Source organism: Propithecus coquereli, unplaced genomic scaffold, assembly GCF_000956105.1.
Source record: "Propithecus coquereli isolate 6110/MARCELLA unplaced genomic scaffold, Pcoq_1.0 Scaffold163, whole genome shotgun sequence".
NCBI classification, from domain to species: domain Eukaryota; kingdom Metazoa; phylum Chordata; class Mammalia; order Primates; family Indriidae; genus Propithecus; species Propithecus coquereli.
In genome coordinates, this window is record NW_012140858.1 from 840130 (window position 1) to 858394 (window position 18265).

General features: G+C 37.3%; 1 protein-coding gene across 2 annotated transcripts in view; it reads right to left on the reverse strand.

Moving 5' to 3' along the window:
- The window catches only part of LPAR1 (lysophosphatidic acid receptor 1), a 149081-nt gene that overhangs the window by 69907 nt on the left and 60909 nt on the right, over positions 1-18265 (reverse strand). The window contains exon 2 of one of the 2 annotated variants that reach the window (XM_012641200.1): positions 10877-11035. The exons of the other annotated variant lie outside the window; for it this stretch is intronic. Coding sequence (XP_012496654.1) covers positions 10877-10921 — 45 coding nt within the window. The 5' untranslated portion in view covers positions 10922-11035. The remainder of the gene's footprint in view (positions 1-10876; positions 11036-18265) is intronic. 2 annotated transcript variants of the gene reach the window in all.

The following is an 18265-nucleotide window of genomic DNA, read 5'->3' on the forward strand; positions in this document are numbered from 1 at the left end:
TGAAAGCTCTAATGTATCCAGAAATAATACTCAAAATCTAGAAATAATATTCAAAAACTTATAAGAAAACCTAAATGAAGGTAAACTATTTTATGAATAAAGAAAGATGTAATGACGTGAGTCTTTCCAGTATTAATATACAGTTGACCCTTGAACTACACAGGTTTGAACAAGCGTGAGTCCACTTATACACAGATTTTCTTCTGCCTCTGCCAACCCTGAGACAACAAAACCAACCCCTCCTCTTCCTCCTCCTCTCCAACCCACTCAATGTGAAGACAAGGAGGACGAAGACCTGTATAATGATCCACTTCCACTTAATAGTAAATTTCTTTTCTCTTCCTTATGATTTTCTTAATAAGATTTTCCTTTCTCTAGCTTACTTTATTGTAAGAAAACACTATATAATACATATAGCATAAAAATATGTGTTAATCAACTATATATGTTATCAGAAAGGCTTCCAGTTAACAGGAAGCTAGTAAAGTTTCTGGGGAGTCAAAAGTTACACACAAATTTTTGACTGCATGGTGGATCAACATCCCTAACCCTCGCATTGCTCAAGGCTCAACTGTATAAATTTAATGTGATAAAATTAAACTCCCAAAGGGGTTTTCATTACATTTCATAACATACAGGGTCTCTAAACACTGATTTAAAAGTACGAAAGGACAAGAACATCCAAGATAGTTTGAAAAATGAATGAGATGCTCTATCGAATACCACATTTTTGAAGTGACGATAGTTAGAGAACATTGTGATATTGGCACAGAAATACATGAATAGCCGAATGGAACAGAATAGAGAGCCTGAAACACACACTTATATGGTAACTTGATATGAGAGACCTGGCTTTCCGCACCAGTTGAGAAAATGGCTCAACTGCTCATCCATATTAAAAAAATAAAATAAATTGAATATCTATGTCATACACAGAAATCCATTTCAGGTGACACAAATCCAGTATTATACACAGAAACCCATTTGGGGCAATACGAAGCTATATCTGTAATAGTAAATCTCTAAAACTTTTAAAAGAAAATGAAAATCTATTTATAAGCTGTGAATCGGGAGGATCTTTGTAAATAAAACCAAAACACTGATAAAATTTAACTAATCAAAAATTTAAAATATCTGTGCTGCAAAAAGACTTTATAATGAATGAAAAGAAAAGCTAAAGATTAGAAGAAAGTTTGGCAATACACAAAAGACAGACTTCTTGACAGTGAATTGTAAAGACATTTTATAAATCAAAAAGAGAAAATCCAAACAGTCTAAAAGAAAACTGGGCAAAGATGCGGACAGACAATTCACAGAAGAGGAAACCTTAATGGCCAATAATCACATGAAAAGAAAATTACTCTTACAGGTAATCAGAGAAAGTTAAATACAAACTGCAGTGAGGTCCAATTTATTAATATTTCCAACAGGTTGGCAAAAATTAACAAGTCTGAAAATATCAAGGGTTGGTAGGACAGTCATGTAGTGCTGGTGAAAGTAAAATTTAGTCCAAGAGATTTGTAAAACACCGGCAAAAACTACTAACGTTAGACATATTCACACACTAGACTGAAAGATTCTAACCTTAGGGAAAAAAATCACACAGGTGACTGAGGAGACCCACAAGAATTTTTACTGCTACTCTTTTACAATATCAAATATTAGAATCGACATAAATATTCAACTACTGAATGGATAAATTATAATAGAACCAGAAAGGTATACAACAGTTAAAATAAAGCATAGCTGTATATATGTTAATAACTAAAGCAACTCGACAAGAGTATGCAGTACACCATTCTTATGAATGTTCAAAATGTGCAGAAACCTACTATATATTGTCTATATTTTTCCCACATGTGTATAGATCCACAAACACATGCAGAGAGATGATAAATATCAATTTATAGTCTGGGTAAACAGAAGGTTAATAGAATTGGGAAGGAATACAAGGGCCTTCAACTTTATCTGTAATCACTCATTTATTTTTAAAGAAACTACATCAAAATGTTAAAATTGGCCGGGCACGGTGGCTCACGCTTGTAATCCTAGCACTCTGGGAGGCCGAGGCGGGTGGATCGCTCAAGGTGAGGAGTTCGAGACCAACCTGAGCAAGAGCGAGAGAGACCCTGTCTCTACTAAAAAATAGAAAGAAATGATCTGGACAACTAAAAATATATATATTTTTAGTAGAAAAAATTAGCCGGGCCTGGTGGCACATGCCTGTAGTCCCAGCTACTCAGGAGGCTGAGGCAGAAGGATTGCTTGAGCCCAGGAGTTTGAGGTTGCTGTGAGCTAGGCTGATGCCATGGCACTCACTCTAGCCCAGGCAACAAAGCGAGACCGTCTCAAAAAAAAAAAAACTTTAAAATTTTACAAAGCTGGGTAATGGATATATTATTGTATTTATTATGTTTGACATATTTTATTTTAGAAAGAAAGAAAGAAACCTAATTCCATCTGAGCCACTAAAAGAGGAAGGGAAAAAAAGGAGAGGGACATATTAGTTTCCTCATCTGTAAAATGGAGAGAAAAATGCCTTCTTTTAATAATTGAGCATTGGTTACTCTATTTCTGTGACATCTGTTCTCCTGAAACTTTTAAATCAAGTAACTGGGATGGCTTGAACCTTCATAAACCAACCACCATCTTTAAAACACAGCCTTACTTGAATTGACAGATCAAAATGATATAACTAAATCATTTATCCTATGAAGTAAATGAAAAATTACTTTCCATCAGTCCATTTTGTTCATAGGCTAATAACACAATATATTTCTTTATAACCTTATTCCATTTCAATTTTTAAAAATAGGATTACCAGCCCGGGCAACATAGTGAGACCCCGTCTTTACAAAAAATTTTTAAAAAGTTAGCCAGGGGTGGTGGTGTGCGCCTGTTGTCCTAGCTACTTGGGAAGCTGAACTAGGAGAATCACTGGAGCCCAGGAGTTGGAGGTTGCAGTGAGCTGTGATTGCTCCAACCTGGGCAACAGACTGAGGCTCTATCTCAAAAAAATAAAATAAAATAAATAAAAATAGGATTGTATGCCTACTTTAGTTTTTCTTATCATCTATTACCTTCCATTACTGTGTTCTTTTATTATTACAAAACAGCCTGTCTCAGTAAACTCTTCTTTCTGTGACTAGCTTAAGGAAGCAGTAAAATGAATATGTACACATCAGAAAAACAGCATTTAATATTTCAGTGAGAGAAATTTAGTTTTAATAATTTTAAGAAAATAAATTGTGCAAAAAGTATTAAGAAGTCTATGAGTAAATGTATATTTCTGATACATCATTTGAAGGAGTAAACTATCATGGTATGACTGATGACTATAATCCTTGCAGACTCCCTATCATTTGCCACCTTGTTTCTTCTGCCTTCTCTTTCTCCACCACCATAGAGGTGACTTCCCATCTGCAGGTTCACTTTTGCCCTAGTTTTCCAAGCTAATTTTGCATGAGACATTGGAATGATCTGCAGCTGAGTCTCTCCACCCTGCCATGTCACAATGAGGTGGGATCTACACCTCACCACGAGGAATCCTGAGTTCCTGTCTGTCTTCTCCACACAATCCAGCATGGCAGAGGTAAACCCTGAACTATCCACAGGCCATTGGGGTAGGATGCTTCCTAGATCCTCCTCTCCACTGCTTTGCCAGGTTACTTCACTAACCTGATCAACCACAATTAAAGTAATGCTAAACAGAGTTCTATTAACAGAGCACCTTAGAGCTGGGGCCCACACCGGAATCCAGATAAATGGTGCTTCCTTCCAGGCCTGAACTGGCTGGTGGAGGCTCATCTAAGTGCAAATATTTCAAAATCACCTGCTGGAAACCCTGACTTTGAAATCAGACAGCCACCTAGTTCACCAACTAACACACCCTACTCCTCTTCCTATAGGACTGGGGCTCAGGGTACCAAAGATTGTCTGAATCTTTGAGAGGTGCTTTATTGCCAACCTAGGCTTTCAGAAGCTAATCCGTTCCACTGCCCTTCCATAAACATTTTGTCTGATGCTAAGGAGCAGGTGTCAACCCACGCTTACTTCTCTCTGGGCCTGAGCCGGCCTAGGAAGATCATTTATGAAATGGGTAAGTTTAACTTAAGGGCAGTTCTTAAGTGATGCTACACAATTACCAAATGGCAGTATCGTCCCACAGCAAATGAAGGTTGATTTTTTTCTCTTTTTTAAACGATGGTCTTATTTCACCAAGGTACAGGTCTCAAAAGACAGAAATCCTTTGGATTCTATAATTATGATTGTCTTAGCTGGTAAAAACAGTACAGCATTGTCCCACCTTAGTATTTATTCATGGCAAAGCTGCAATAAAAGTTCCAAGAAAAGTAGCTGGAGAACCTAGGAGTATGAAAAGGAAATCGGGCGAACAGCCCCACAACGCACAATAGAGGGAGAAAGCCACACCTCCTTTGAAGGATAAAGCAGCAGCTCCATTAATCGTGAAAGACTAAACCAATTCAAAAACATAATAGAAAGAAAAATAAACAAACATGAAAGATGTCATTTGTGGTTTATCCTATGTGCCCCTGTACAATTTTGTCTTATGAATAGAAAACTCAAAATGTGCTCTCAGATTCTGAAATAATATATCCTCTCAAGCTTTATCTGAGTTTATAAACACAAAAGGGGCGTAGATGAATTTAAATTGCAATATGAGAACAAATTTAACTTCTAATAGAAACAGAGTTTGTGATGGAGTAAGTCAGAAATCTCAATGTTTATCTCCACATGCATTTATTCCTGGCAATACACTGGAGTTCTCCATAGAGTGTTTATCTAACTTGGCTTTCCTTTGATGGATCTTCTGGCATACCACACAAGCACACAGCCCATATGTACCAGTAACCACTTTCTCCCCGTGAAGAACTCCCAGTGTAATCCTGGGGAAAAGGGAAGGAACTCACATATGGCAGGTATCTAGTAAAGGGCTGATACTGCACAAAGCACTTAGCAGTTTTTTTGCCATTTAAACTTGTGACCACAGTGTATATTTGAATTCTAGAGATTAAAAAAAAAATAAAGCTGAAAGAGGGACCTATATTGAAGATCCCCTAACTCTGATGTACAACAGCAGCCTAGATTTGAACCAAAATTCACCTGGATCTAAGCCCATGCATTCTCTTTTCTCAATTCCATGTTAGGTGAAGCCAGATCACACTATGTCTTTACTGTGTGGCACTGGAAATATACTTCATACTGCAATTAATTGTCTGAAAGAAAGCACTATCAAGATAATCTACGATCCCTTACTTTAGAGACCCCTAATTTAACAATTGCAACCATCATATTACTTTCCTTACTTTGGAGCCATCAGTGTATGTCTCATTTTTGTATTCTTCAGTGGTGAAATATTCTGGTTATAATTTCAATCTGTTTTCTCACTTAGAAAACAAAGACGATACACATTGATAATCAGTATGAAAAAAGAAAATAAATAAAAGAAAAAAGAAAATAAAGGGAGGAAGTGGAATTGCCTTTTTAAACCTTAAGAGTCATTGAATAATTTTATGCAGAAAAGTAAATTGACCTAATCATTTTTTTTTGAAAGGGTGGCACACAAACTACTAAAACATGTTTTAAAAAAGCAATTGAGGAAATCTGAATATATTGAGTATAAAGTGGTATTAAGGAGTCTTTTTTAATTTTGTTAAGTATGATAATGGTATTGTGGTTATGTAAGCAAATTATTTTTTAGAGATCCATATTGACATATGAGGATTGAAAAAAAGATGATAAGACCAGGGATTTACTTTAAAATACTTCTTTCCCCCCAAAACGAAAGCAAGTGAAGCCAAGTGTGCCAAAATGTTAATACTTACTGAATCTAGGTGGTGGCTATATTGAAATTCATTATCTTATCTTATTTTTATTTTTGTGAAAGTTTGAAAACTACTATAATAAAAAAACTACCAAAAAAACCCAATCTTTCAACCTCAAAAAAATGCAACCCCTTTTATGTGAAATTAGTTACTTTGATCAAAAAACATCTACTCTCTAATACCAGAAAACCTTCCAAAATGTAAATTTTTGAAATATTAATATGATGTATTTTGTTAAGAGAATCTATCAGTAATGACGTTCCAAAAAAAAAAAAAAAACTTGTCTTTCAACAGACAAGTAGAGACCAATCACCTTTTATCAGAACACTGAACAAGAATTAGAGGAACAATCTCTTGATTAAGACATTGAAAATCTACCCGAATTCACATCTTTAGTGAAAGCTACAAGAAATCAAGGATTTCCTAGAGGGATCAAAATATCCTTATGTCCTTGGTTTAAAACCAAAATGGTCACCAAGTAAATGAGAGGCAGAAAGAAATGCTTTGTAAAACACTGATGGAAGAGTTCTTCCTTACTGGAATCAAAGATGTGAGAACTGAATACCTTTTAAGTTCTCAGATGCGTATTCTGGTCTCTAATACAAGTCCTGGCTTTGAGAGAAGCCAAACTGTTCATTCAGGTATCAAACTATTGACTCTTCTATTATTAATAAAAATGAAAATAAAACTTTTAATCCAAATTCTATCCACAGAAACCTGATCAAACACAATCAAGGTAGTGCTTAAGTCAATTCTAGAACAGAAAATGGCTATTGAGAGTGGCAAGTTTTTTGTTGTTGTTGTTGGTTTCCTACCTCATCCCCACCCCCCAATATGCAAGGACATGAACACATTAACTCAACCTAATGAACAGGTTCCTGTCTGCAAATACATCCTCAGAGCTTCCTTTGGATAAGGAAGCTCTTTATCAGTGTCTGGACTAGCAGAACTATAAATCAGCTACACACACAGTCTTCCTGCTGCTGCTAGTCCAGTTTTGCCTTGGTATTCACCTAGCTTTGTAAGGACTAGGTGCTCTCTTGGCAAGAGAAAACAAAAATCTGTCTTTAAGTCCAGGCAGGAGTAAAGCAGACAATACAAACTTGTCTGACTTCAAAGCACAAGGCATATCTTTCACTAACTAAACAGCAATCCCTGCAGGAGTGACAATGGAAGCTTTCTTCCCTATTTTTGTTTGAAACAATCACAAGCTATTTGTTCATTTTAATTAGTTTATATCTAGTATTAGGCAGCCTTGATTAGAAAAATGCTCTTTGTTACCAAATGAATAGAGTAACAAACAAAACCAAAAGCTTTTTTAAAAAAAATTGTTGTTTTGGCTTTAGAAAAGGGGTTTCAAGCCTTTCACACTCGAATGTGGGTTTATCTTTACACAGGTCCCTGAATTCACTCTAAAAGAATGCAAGTTGATGTGCCAGACAATACCACACCAAGCTGATTGAGTGAACTGCATATTATGCTTTGCCTAAAGAGACGCTGTATTTAAATTATTTTTACCTCCTCCGAGCTTGGGAAAAACTGATAATAAGAGAGAAGACCTCAGTGCAAGCATGGGGGTAAGGGCAAGTCAGCCTCGGGCTAAAATTTGACTGTACAAATTACATGTGAAGAGCTGACATATACCAGGAAGCCCATCACTGACCAGAGAATCCTGGGAACCAAGTGACCCAATGATCTGCATCTCTCCAGAACAGTAAGTTACCTCTCTGCATGACCTAATACCAGAGTTTATAGCAGCTCCTTCCAAGTACGCTTACTTTCCCAACTATCAATTGCTACCACTGTTCCCATCTACCCTAGTTGAGATTAATTAACCAACCTGCTCAATAGCATTATCAAAAGTCAGGGTTTGAACCCAGGTCTAAGATTCCAAAGCCTGGGTAGCCACTTAACTACACTACTATTGATTCTTTACAATCAGTGTTAAATTCCTTAATATGATTTGCAAGACCCTGCAAAAATCTCCAACCTTATAACCTAACCCGTTTATGCTAATTCTAGCATTTGCCAATTTCTGTAGTGTAAATACTCCACTGAGGCTGATTTCAAGCTACCAGCATGAAGTCATTCAGCTCACAAAATTCCTGAAAATTTAACAATCCACTCCCCCACCCTCCACCCCTGTGAGCTGGCAGAGGTGGCTCTAGGGACATCACTGTTGACAACCCCATGCTCCACTATACTGCAACTATCCTAAACTAAATTCTAAATGCTGTGCTCTCTCGCTCTCTCTCACCTTGGGACGTTTGACATTCACACACGCTTTTTCTTCTCCTTTACCAAAATAACTCATAGACATTAGTTCCCAGCTTGGTGGTCTTCCTTCAAGAAGCCTTCTCTGATCCTTCAAGTCTTTTCTGGATGTTCCATTTTACTCGTGGAACAACCAACACTTACTGCATCATCGCATTCATGACACAGTGTTGGAAATTGTTTCCTTATCTGTGTATCTCCCACTACATTTCTAAACTCTAGCAGGACCAAAGCCTCATTTCTTGTATCCCCAAGTCGGCCACAGGGCTCGCTGAACAATAATAAAATTTCTTTCTAACATGGATTGAGTAATCTGTGCCAGACACTACTCTAAGTTTTATACAGATTATCTCATTTAATCCTTAAAACCGCCCAATGAGGTTGGCTTCATCATTGCTATGCTCATTTTGCGGGTGGAGAAATAGAGGCAGTGAGAGAGTGAACACCTTCCTCTCAGGCTCAGTTAATAAGTAAATGTCAGAGCCCAGGATTTCAACTCAGGCGGTGGGACTGGAAAGCCCATGTGCATCTTTCAAGAAACCAGTGTTTCTTGACCTTTTTTTTTTTTTTTCCTATTAGTGACCCTGAAAAAGAAAATGTTAATTAAGTTTAAATTCTCCCTAAGGAGAAATTCAATACTAAGGAATAAGATTTTGTTGGGTAAAGTTAAGCTTTGGATGGGTTTTGTATCTCCCAAGATCTAACTTTTGCCCTTTTGTATCATTCTGCATCTTGCTTTCTTTTTCTTCCATAAGATATCTCAGAGCAATATATAGCTTTGTAGATATCCTCATGTTTTAACTGCTGAATGGTATTTCAATCATATCCACACACTTGAATTTATTAAGTCTTTTCACTACTGGGTATTCAGAACATTTTGTACTTCCTGGTTTTCAACCAATGCTTCAATGACTCTCTCCATACACTATACACTCCTCCTTGGGCTCATGTGTGAGTGTTTTTCTAATGTAGATACCAAGATGGGGGCAGGGTATGTGTAAAGTATGCAATTTTAATAGATACTGTCAAATTACCCTCTGCAGTGACTGCACCAATTTACTTCCCACAGAGAATTTATGAGAGTACACATTTCCCCTGGTGTTTATTAAATATAACCTCTTTCAACCTTGGGCAGTGTTAAACATTTTAATTAAATGAGTCATTGAGAAGTATTTATATTACTCACCAGCTGACAGTAGCTTATGCAACAGGGAAGATGTGCAGATAAGATGCTGCTGTTGGAAATGCTGACAAATGACAGCAGCGACACCAGGATGCTGGAATGCCTTGTCCACAAAACCCGTACTAGGGCCTAATTCACTTCTCAAAACGCTAACCATAGTCACTGCATGGGAACAGCTGCAGTGGACTTTGAAATGGTGACCCCAGGTAACAGGCACTAGATCTCTTTACCCAACCTCCAAGTCTCTCAAGCACCAAAAAAAAAAAAAAAAAACTATTGAGAGTAAGGGAAACCAAACACCTAAAGAAAACGAAGTGTTGAAAGGGCAGTGATCCATTTACCAGAAAGAGAAATACACATGATGACAGTAATACTAAACATCCCAGAAAAAAAAATACTAAAAGCTTCAAGAACAGCACGGACTTTATCCATACGATAAAATCCCAAGGTCTATTAGAGAAGAAAAGAAAGTTTGTAACAAATGAAGTAAAAATTCCCTTTTCTCCTTTTCCCCTCTTTCTCTTCTCCCTCTCTCACAAACACAGACACCCCTACTTGAAATACATACAAAATTTAACAGCCCACAAAATGCTACAGAAAAAAGCGTGGGACAGTCTGTATCATCGAGGTTTAAATTTCAATCAGTATGACTTTTTCTTGAAGGTATACTTTTTTCTTTAACCTTGGCCTAACAATGATTGTTATAAATGAGAGGGGAGGTCATACTCTAGACAGAGGAGAAGATAAAAGAAGAGTAAATGGGAAACCACACTTATTGAGCACTTACTATGTGCTTCACATATATTCTGTCGTTTAATCCATATAACCATAGTGTGAGGTATGATAACGTGAGAGGAAACTGAAGCTGAGAGAGGCGAGCATTACTAAAACTCTTTATCTGGAAATCAGAGTAGCAGGGTGGTGAATTGAGGCCTAACAACTCCAAAGTCGGTTCCCACATCGTACTGCACACTCTGCTGAATCCAAAAGAGTTCAGCGAGTACCCAAATAGATCAGACTGTAAAATAACCTAAACAAAGAATGTCCCAGCCATATTCTTGCTGTTCATGGGATAGAAAAAGTAACTGCTACATCTGCTGTTCAGAACTTTCTAGAATTACATTTTGCTTTCAAAGTTCCCAGAATAGGTCAAGGCAAAATCATAATTATAAGAGGAAGACAATGAGACAACACTCAGAAAACTTGCTATTAGATCTATTCTAAAATATTTTATTAAACCCAAAAAAAGCCAAGAGAGGAAAAACAGCAGGATTTACTACTGAGTTATCTTGATTTAGAGTTTGATGCCTAGCGTAACAGGCATGCTCAGCACTGAAAACCAAGGCCCCCTATGAACAGAGGCCAGTTCACTAAAATCACTTGTTCATTGTTCCAGCTGCTTCCTGAACTAAATGGCACCTCACTCACAAAAGCACCATTATCCAAATACCCACCAAATGATAATGAGAGAAATATACATGATCCCTAGAGTCAAACACACATTCTTAAACTCAAGTTCAATATTCGACAAAACCATGATTAGCTCAAACCCATGCTAGTTTGAATCTCTTACCTGGGGCTGTGAAATGACAGGGGTGGAAGTAGAGGCAGCAGCCATGACAGCTCTACAGTGTGGACGGTGATCAGGCCCCAGCACTACGGTGCAGGACACAGGAGTCGAATTCTCGTGGTTGCTGATCAGATCGAGGTCATACTAGGAGAAACTGTGTACCTAGAAGAGGATAGGAAAACCCACATTTAGCATAAGAGGACTAGCACATGGCAGAGAAGTCCCATTGGCCAGGAGACAAAAATCCCTATTCCCAGTGTCAAATAGTATCTTAATGAAAAGAGGAGCCTGGTAGGGAAGATCTAAGATCTAAAAGCTATGACTTCTGTACCATTTATCCAAATAATGTTAAGTTGATATGTTTTCATAGGTTTGGATCTAATTCTGCGCACCAGCTAGCTGTTTGGGGTAGGCAGTTTCAAGTTGTGGAGACGGGGAAGGTGAGCCAGGGGCAGAAGCCACCCCGTCATTAAACAATAAGGGAATTGAATGGTCCACAACTGAGAGCTGACAGTTTACATACAAAGGGCAGAGAGAATACAGTAGTCCCCCCTTACGTGAGGGAGGGATGTTCCAAGACTCCCAGTGGATGCTTGAAACCATGGATAGTACTGAACCCTGTGTATGACAGAGACAGCTATACATGACTAATGAGCGGGTAGCGTATACACTGTGGATACAACGGACAAAGGAATGATTTCACATCAGTGGTGTGAGATTTCATATGGGACTCAGAACAGCAAGCAATTTAAAGCTCTAGAATTTTTTCTTTAGTATTTTTAGACTGAGTTTGGTGTAACTGAAACCACAGACAGCAAAACCACAGATAAGGGTGGACTACTGTAACACCATCAAATGGTTAGAGATCACTCAGTTCAACCCTACCCATTTGCAGATGAAAAAACTGAGGCTTAGAGAAGAGAAGGGACTAGAATCACCCATTTAGTTAGTGGTATAACCAGCACTACAGCAAAAACCCCAACTCCCAGTCCGGTATGAAACCTAAGAAAGTGAATATGTTTCATGTTTACATTTTCTCAAGGAACTTAGTTACCATTTTCAAGACTAAAGAAAGGTAAGAAACCTCGACATTACAGGAGTCAGTCACAAGAAAGAGTAGGGTTCTCAGACAGGTGGGTGAGGAGTTTCATAAATCAGAGTCCCACACACGTGAGGAAGAGGACATTTCTAAAATCCTTCTGACATCCCCAAGGAGACAATGCTATATGAGCACAAAGTATAACCAAATCTCTTATTGATACATTCATTACAAAAACCCAGAATGATGCTAAATTCCCTATAGTAAAACATGCCTTAGCTCTGTCCAAAGCTTGATCTGATTGTTTCCATATTTCAGTTTAGTACAAAAGGTAAAAATTTTTCATTTTAAGAAAAATTCTTATAAGAAAAATTTTCATGTCTAGGCAATGAAATGAAAATTTCAATCATTTGAAATCATTCAAAAATCATTTGAACCACATCTCTGTGGTTCATTACTTTTACTATTATGGAAGTATCATTTTCCAATAATTCAAAAGTATTCAGGTGTCATCTTGCATGTTGCTGAAACCAGAAAGTTTCTTTATAGACAGAAGTTCCTGAAAGCAGACGCTGGTTCAGTCTTATTCATTATGCCTTTATTTCTCTGTAGATGCTCAATAAATAGCTTTTGAATAAAAGAAAGGATATTGCTGGGTGCTATGAAAATTCAATCATTTTAGGTTCTAATTGTTTAGAATTGTAGAATCTTTCTATTTTCTTCCCCTCTATTAGAGTGATTATTTTTATTAACAAGTAAGAGTAAAGTTCTCAAGCTATCTTGGTATAACATTCAACAAAGAATTCATCCATAGCTTCCCTGAGACAGTACTGATATTCTCTTTAGTCCCAGTTTTAGGAGAAAAAATAAAAGAGCTGTAATAAAGTCTCATTTAATTTTTAATCTTTTTTTTAATTTTAGGCAAACTGTGAATTTAAATGAATAAGCCAGGAAAAAGGTATATGTATACAAGAATGCCTTCCCTTTTCCATGATAACCACTAAGGTGTCAAGCCTACCCCAAGAAAATTATAGGACTGCGTGGTACACTGTTTTATAAACTTATTCCTGGCATCATTTTTGTGGGCACTTCTACTTTTTGTCTCTCCTTCTTATATATTTATAATTCTCAATTGTCTTGCTCTATTCTGTGTGAGATAGATAGATGAATATATCAATAGCTAAAAAACAAAAAAGCAGGTAAGCAAGATTCCATCCTTAAAAACTCATACGACATGCTTGGGTCCAATATCATTCCAGCTAAGTCAAGTCATTAAGCAATTTAACCTTAAAATATTTTCAACATTTATAATACAGAGAGTTGCCTAAAAGGTGGATATAGGCACCTATCTTGCAGTAAGGAAAGAGATATAGAAATGGATGTAACCCAAAAATAAATATACCATATGGTATTATTGCTAAAAACAGGAGAGGGGAGATGGGGGACTGGGATTTAATGGAAGCCCACTGGATGCCAAGCTTTGGGGCAGTCATTTCACATAGAGTTTGAGGCAGATATCCTTAACCCATTTCATAGAGGAGACATCTTTGAAAACTTATGCAACATACCCACAGTCACACAGCCAGGAAGTGAGTCGGTGGAGATCTGAATCAGGACTGACTCTACAGCCCATGCTCTTTCCATAGACCAACTCTCCAAATGAACATAGATTAAGAAGAGATGGAAAGTACATGGAATCTTTAAGCAAAAAAGTCAGACAGAAAATGAAGAAAGCAGGATGAAAGTCAGATGACCTACAGAGTAACCCCGAGACAGAGAGCCCTGTGCTGTTCTCAGCTATATAAAACTTTACTGATGTTACCCTTGTTTTGTGTTTCATTCCCTTGAGATGCCTAATTCATAGGACATATTGTTAGATTAATATTTTCAAGAAAATAGGACAGAAAGTTAACTGCCTTCCCCTAAAGTATTTGAGACATATCTAATTTTGAGCCTTTTGTTGAACCTATTCACACACCATAAAAACTCTTTATAAAATAGTGTACGGTTACTTAACTCTGCCAAATACAAGGGCTAAACAAAATTACTTCAAAGGTAAAAATCAGCTCTCTCGGAAGTAATGTCTTAAAATTGCATCTATGAAATCTATTTACTTCCCAACTTACAAAACTACACAAATCACGGAACTAGACAAGACAAAGAAGACAATAACCTAAGTAGCAATACCATTCAGTTTATAGCTAAGTAAACTGGTTCACTTTGACGGACTAGTCTCCTGCTTTATCAGTGCCCGAGACTGTCAACTATAGAGTTGCACAAGAATTTTTAAAGAAATACACCTCTCTGAATGCCTCCAAGTACTTGAATACCTGTTCTGTAAGTCTTCTAAACTGCCATCAACCTAACTCTCCATTTCCTTTGCTTAAGCTTCAAAAATGTATTCCACCCACAGAAAACCACAATGCAGGGTGGGTTTACCCCACTGACATCAGACTCTCCTGTTGCCCTTGGACCCTTACTGAGGTCCCTTCTGCCTTCCCCAGTTGTCTCCATGTTCTATTCTCCTAGGCATCTCTTCTGATCTATATTGCTCTTCTCAAAACCATAAAACTACCTCTAATGCCTCTCACTTGCAAAAGATGAGCTTTGCCGTTTATTTATTTACTGGACCATTCATCCATTCCCCTACAGCCAATGAGTATGAATTAATATCCTCCCTGCCACACAATTCAAATTACATATATAAAATACAATTTCCAAATAAGAAAGCTACATAGGCTAATTTCTCTGTGCCAGATCACCAATCAAATGGCCAGTTGATTATAAGACTGGGAAATATCCTGAATCAGCCCTAGAAACTACAGATGGATCCCAACTGTTGCTTAAATTTCCAGAAATATGTACTGGAAAGAAGCAACATGGGAGGCTGACAAAATAACTAAGGCACAAATCCCCTTCATGTGAAACTGCAACTGCATGAAAATAAGCCAATGAGAAGCCAATAAACCCATAATGATACCCCTAGTTTAGAGGGATGGGAACTGAGGGAACTAAGCCAGGGGGGAGTTGAGGTACATTTAAAATACACTAATTCTTTTAAAAGGGTTACTGGCTCCAGAAGCCAACCCAGCAAGTAACCTCGGCTGCATTTACTTCTGATTTATATGTGGCATAATGACTGACACAGAAAACATGCAGGGGAAAAAAAACACTATGAGCTGGCTTCTGGCAAGGGCAGCCATGCCAAGTGACAGTGACCTTGCTAATCACTGAGTGCCACACCAAGTACCTAAAAGAAAGTCTCTGGTTTGAAGCAAACTTCCCTTTGATTACTTTTGGAGCTGATGCTGGCTCCCTCCCTAGGCCTCACAGGAAGATGAATTTCTAATTGGTAAATTAATCTACTGCAAATGTAACCTTTTCCCTTCATCTGGGCTTGAGTCAAACAGTGACTCATACAAGTCTCCTGAAAGAACACAGGGCAATACCCACTGAATATGCATAGACTTCCCTCTCTGAGGATAAGCAACAGAGAAAAATCCAAACCCACCAGGCAAATGAAACATACTATGGTACAAAAAAAAAAAAAAAAAAAAGATTCTAGAATTAGAGCAAATATTTACTTAAGAAATAGGTGTACTATATAAGAGAGAAAACTTTAGAAAATTTTTAGTTCATGTTCTTAAAATTCCTAAGGACACAATAGCATCTTTGAACACAGTGCAGGTAGTCATGGAAAGAAATGTGAGATCAGAAAAGAGTTTACATTCACCAGAAAAAAGAAAATCTAAATTATGAACTGGAATGAAAGCAATGAATAAATCAGAAAGCAGAAGATAAAATAAAGCAGAAAATAAAATTAGTGAAGCAGATGAATCACACCTCCCAGTGGAAGAAAAAAGCTACATGGGTGAAGATTTTAAAGCCTTCATCCCCAAAACAAAATAGATGAACAAAACTACTAAAGAAGGAGAGAAGAAACCATCAATGCTGAAACCAGGAAAGGATAAATGTAGCCTCAAAACTATAGAAAAGTATTAGAGATAAATGCAAGAATGGAAAACCAAGTACCTCATGTTCTCACTTATAAGTGAGAGCTAAGCTGTGGGGGCTGAAGGGCACACAGAGTGGCACAAGGGACATTGGAGACTAGGAAGGGGGGAAGGCAGGAGGAAGATGAGGGAAGAAAGACTATTGGGTGCAAGGTACACTATTTGGGTGATGGGTACACTAAAAATCCAGACATCACCACTATACAATTCATCCATGTAACTAAAAATCATGTATACCCCTAAATCTATCAAATTTTTTTGAAAAAGAAATGTGTTACAGATATACAACAATTTATATCAAATGGGGAAAATTTTCAAACTTACATATCATTCTTCAGAGAGCTCTGGCAGAAACTAAGTAGGAAAAAACCCTGAACTCCAACCCTAGAGGAACAAGATGAGATACAGGAAGGCCAGAGCTATAGCTGGTCTTTCTTAGTATCTGGTTCCCCCACCAGAGCTCCATAGCATCTGAAGCTAGTCTTTTACCGTCTAAGGCCCGAGACTGGAAAACTTTTCTCTCTGGAATTAGAGCAGATGAAAACACTTAATAATAGTAACAACAAGAAGATGATACTGCACTCATTGAAACAAAAACAGGATGCTTAAAAACTGATAATTCAAAACTCTAAAAACGTTGATCCCACAGAAGCAGAGAGTAGAATGGTGGTTACCAGAGGCTGCTGTGATTAGCCTCTGGGAGGGAGAGGGGATGGAGAGATGTTGGTCAAAGGATATATATTTACAGTTAGATAGGAAGAATAAGTTTAAGAGATTTATTGTACAGCATGGTGACTACATAGAAAAATCCTATAAGATATCAGAAAGAGGGTACGAGGGGCTCATAAACAAAGGATTGATTAGGAATCCGAAAGTCTTTGGATTCCTCAACAGCAACCCTAAAGGCTAGACAACAATGAAGCAATGAGGAAAGTAATTTATAACCAAGAATTCTATTGGAAGGTATTCGTCTGTAAAACAGGAAGGAAACTAAGAAAAAGGCAGGCAGGTGATACAGGAAACAGGAGTCCAATCCAGGAGAAAATCAAAGGGAACTCCTGGCATAATTGGGAAGGAAGATTCAGGGAGGTGACAAGAAGACTCAAAAGGTACACTTGACAGAATAACTGTCATCTGGATATACTGAGAGCGGATTTCTGCAACTGAGAGCACTTGGAATTGAATGAGTAATAAATGCACAGAAAACTAGGCAAACATCAAAAGCATGACTGACTTAAAGGAGAACAAAAATTTGCATAGGAGGAAAAGGATTCATAGAATTCTACATAGCTCAGGTATGAACATTAACAAGGTCATCATCACACTGACATTGAATAACGGCCTAGTCAAAATCACAACCTAACTGTATTAGGACAAGGAGGTACAGGATAGGCGTATGTGTATGGCACGCCTTCCACATGGTAAATCTATAAATATTCAAAACTGATAAGTCAAAAAGTAGAAGTAAAAATCTTAGAATTCCGCAAGATATACATATTTCAAAACATGTTGTACACCATAAAAAAAATTTTTTAAAGAAGTAAAAATCTTAGAGATTCAATGTAAATATCAAATGAGGCCAATGAAACAACTCAACATGGTAGCTCTGGGGAAGACAAAATGGTAGGGAGGGAGCAGGGACTCTGCTTTCTTAGCAAGCCTCATAGCCATCTGACACTAAATTACAAACATCTGTCTTGATTTGCCACAACATGGATGAGCCTGGAGGACATTATGTTAAGTGAAATAAGTAAGGCACAGAAAGATAAAAACCACATGTTCTCACTCACATGTGGGAGTTAAAAAAATTGATCTCATGGAAGAGAGTAGAATAGTGGCTACTAGAGGCTAGGAAGGTGGGAATAGGGAGAGGTTGGTTAAGGGATACAAAGTTATACCTAGATAGAAGGAATAAGTTCCAGTGTTCTGTAGAACTGTAGGGTGAATACAGTAAACAATTTATTATATTTTTTTAAATAGCTAGAAGAGAGGATTTTGAATGTTCCCAATACAAAGAAATGATAAAGGTTTGAGGCAATAGATATGCTAATTACCCAGATTTGTTCATTATACTTCGTATACATGTATTGAAATATCATATTGTATACATATACCCATAAGTGTATAATTATTATGTCAATTAAAATACATATTTTTAAAAAATAATTGATTCCCTATCTCACACCATACACAGAAATCAAAGATTGTAAGTCTGAATTTGAATGGTAAAATGACACTTTTAGAAGGGGCTGGACCAATTGGATATACATATTTTTAAAAAATATATGATTCCCTATCTCACACCATACACAGAAATCAAAGATTGTAAGTCTGAATTTG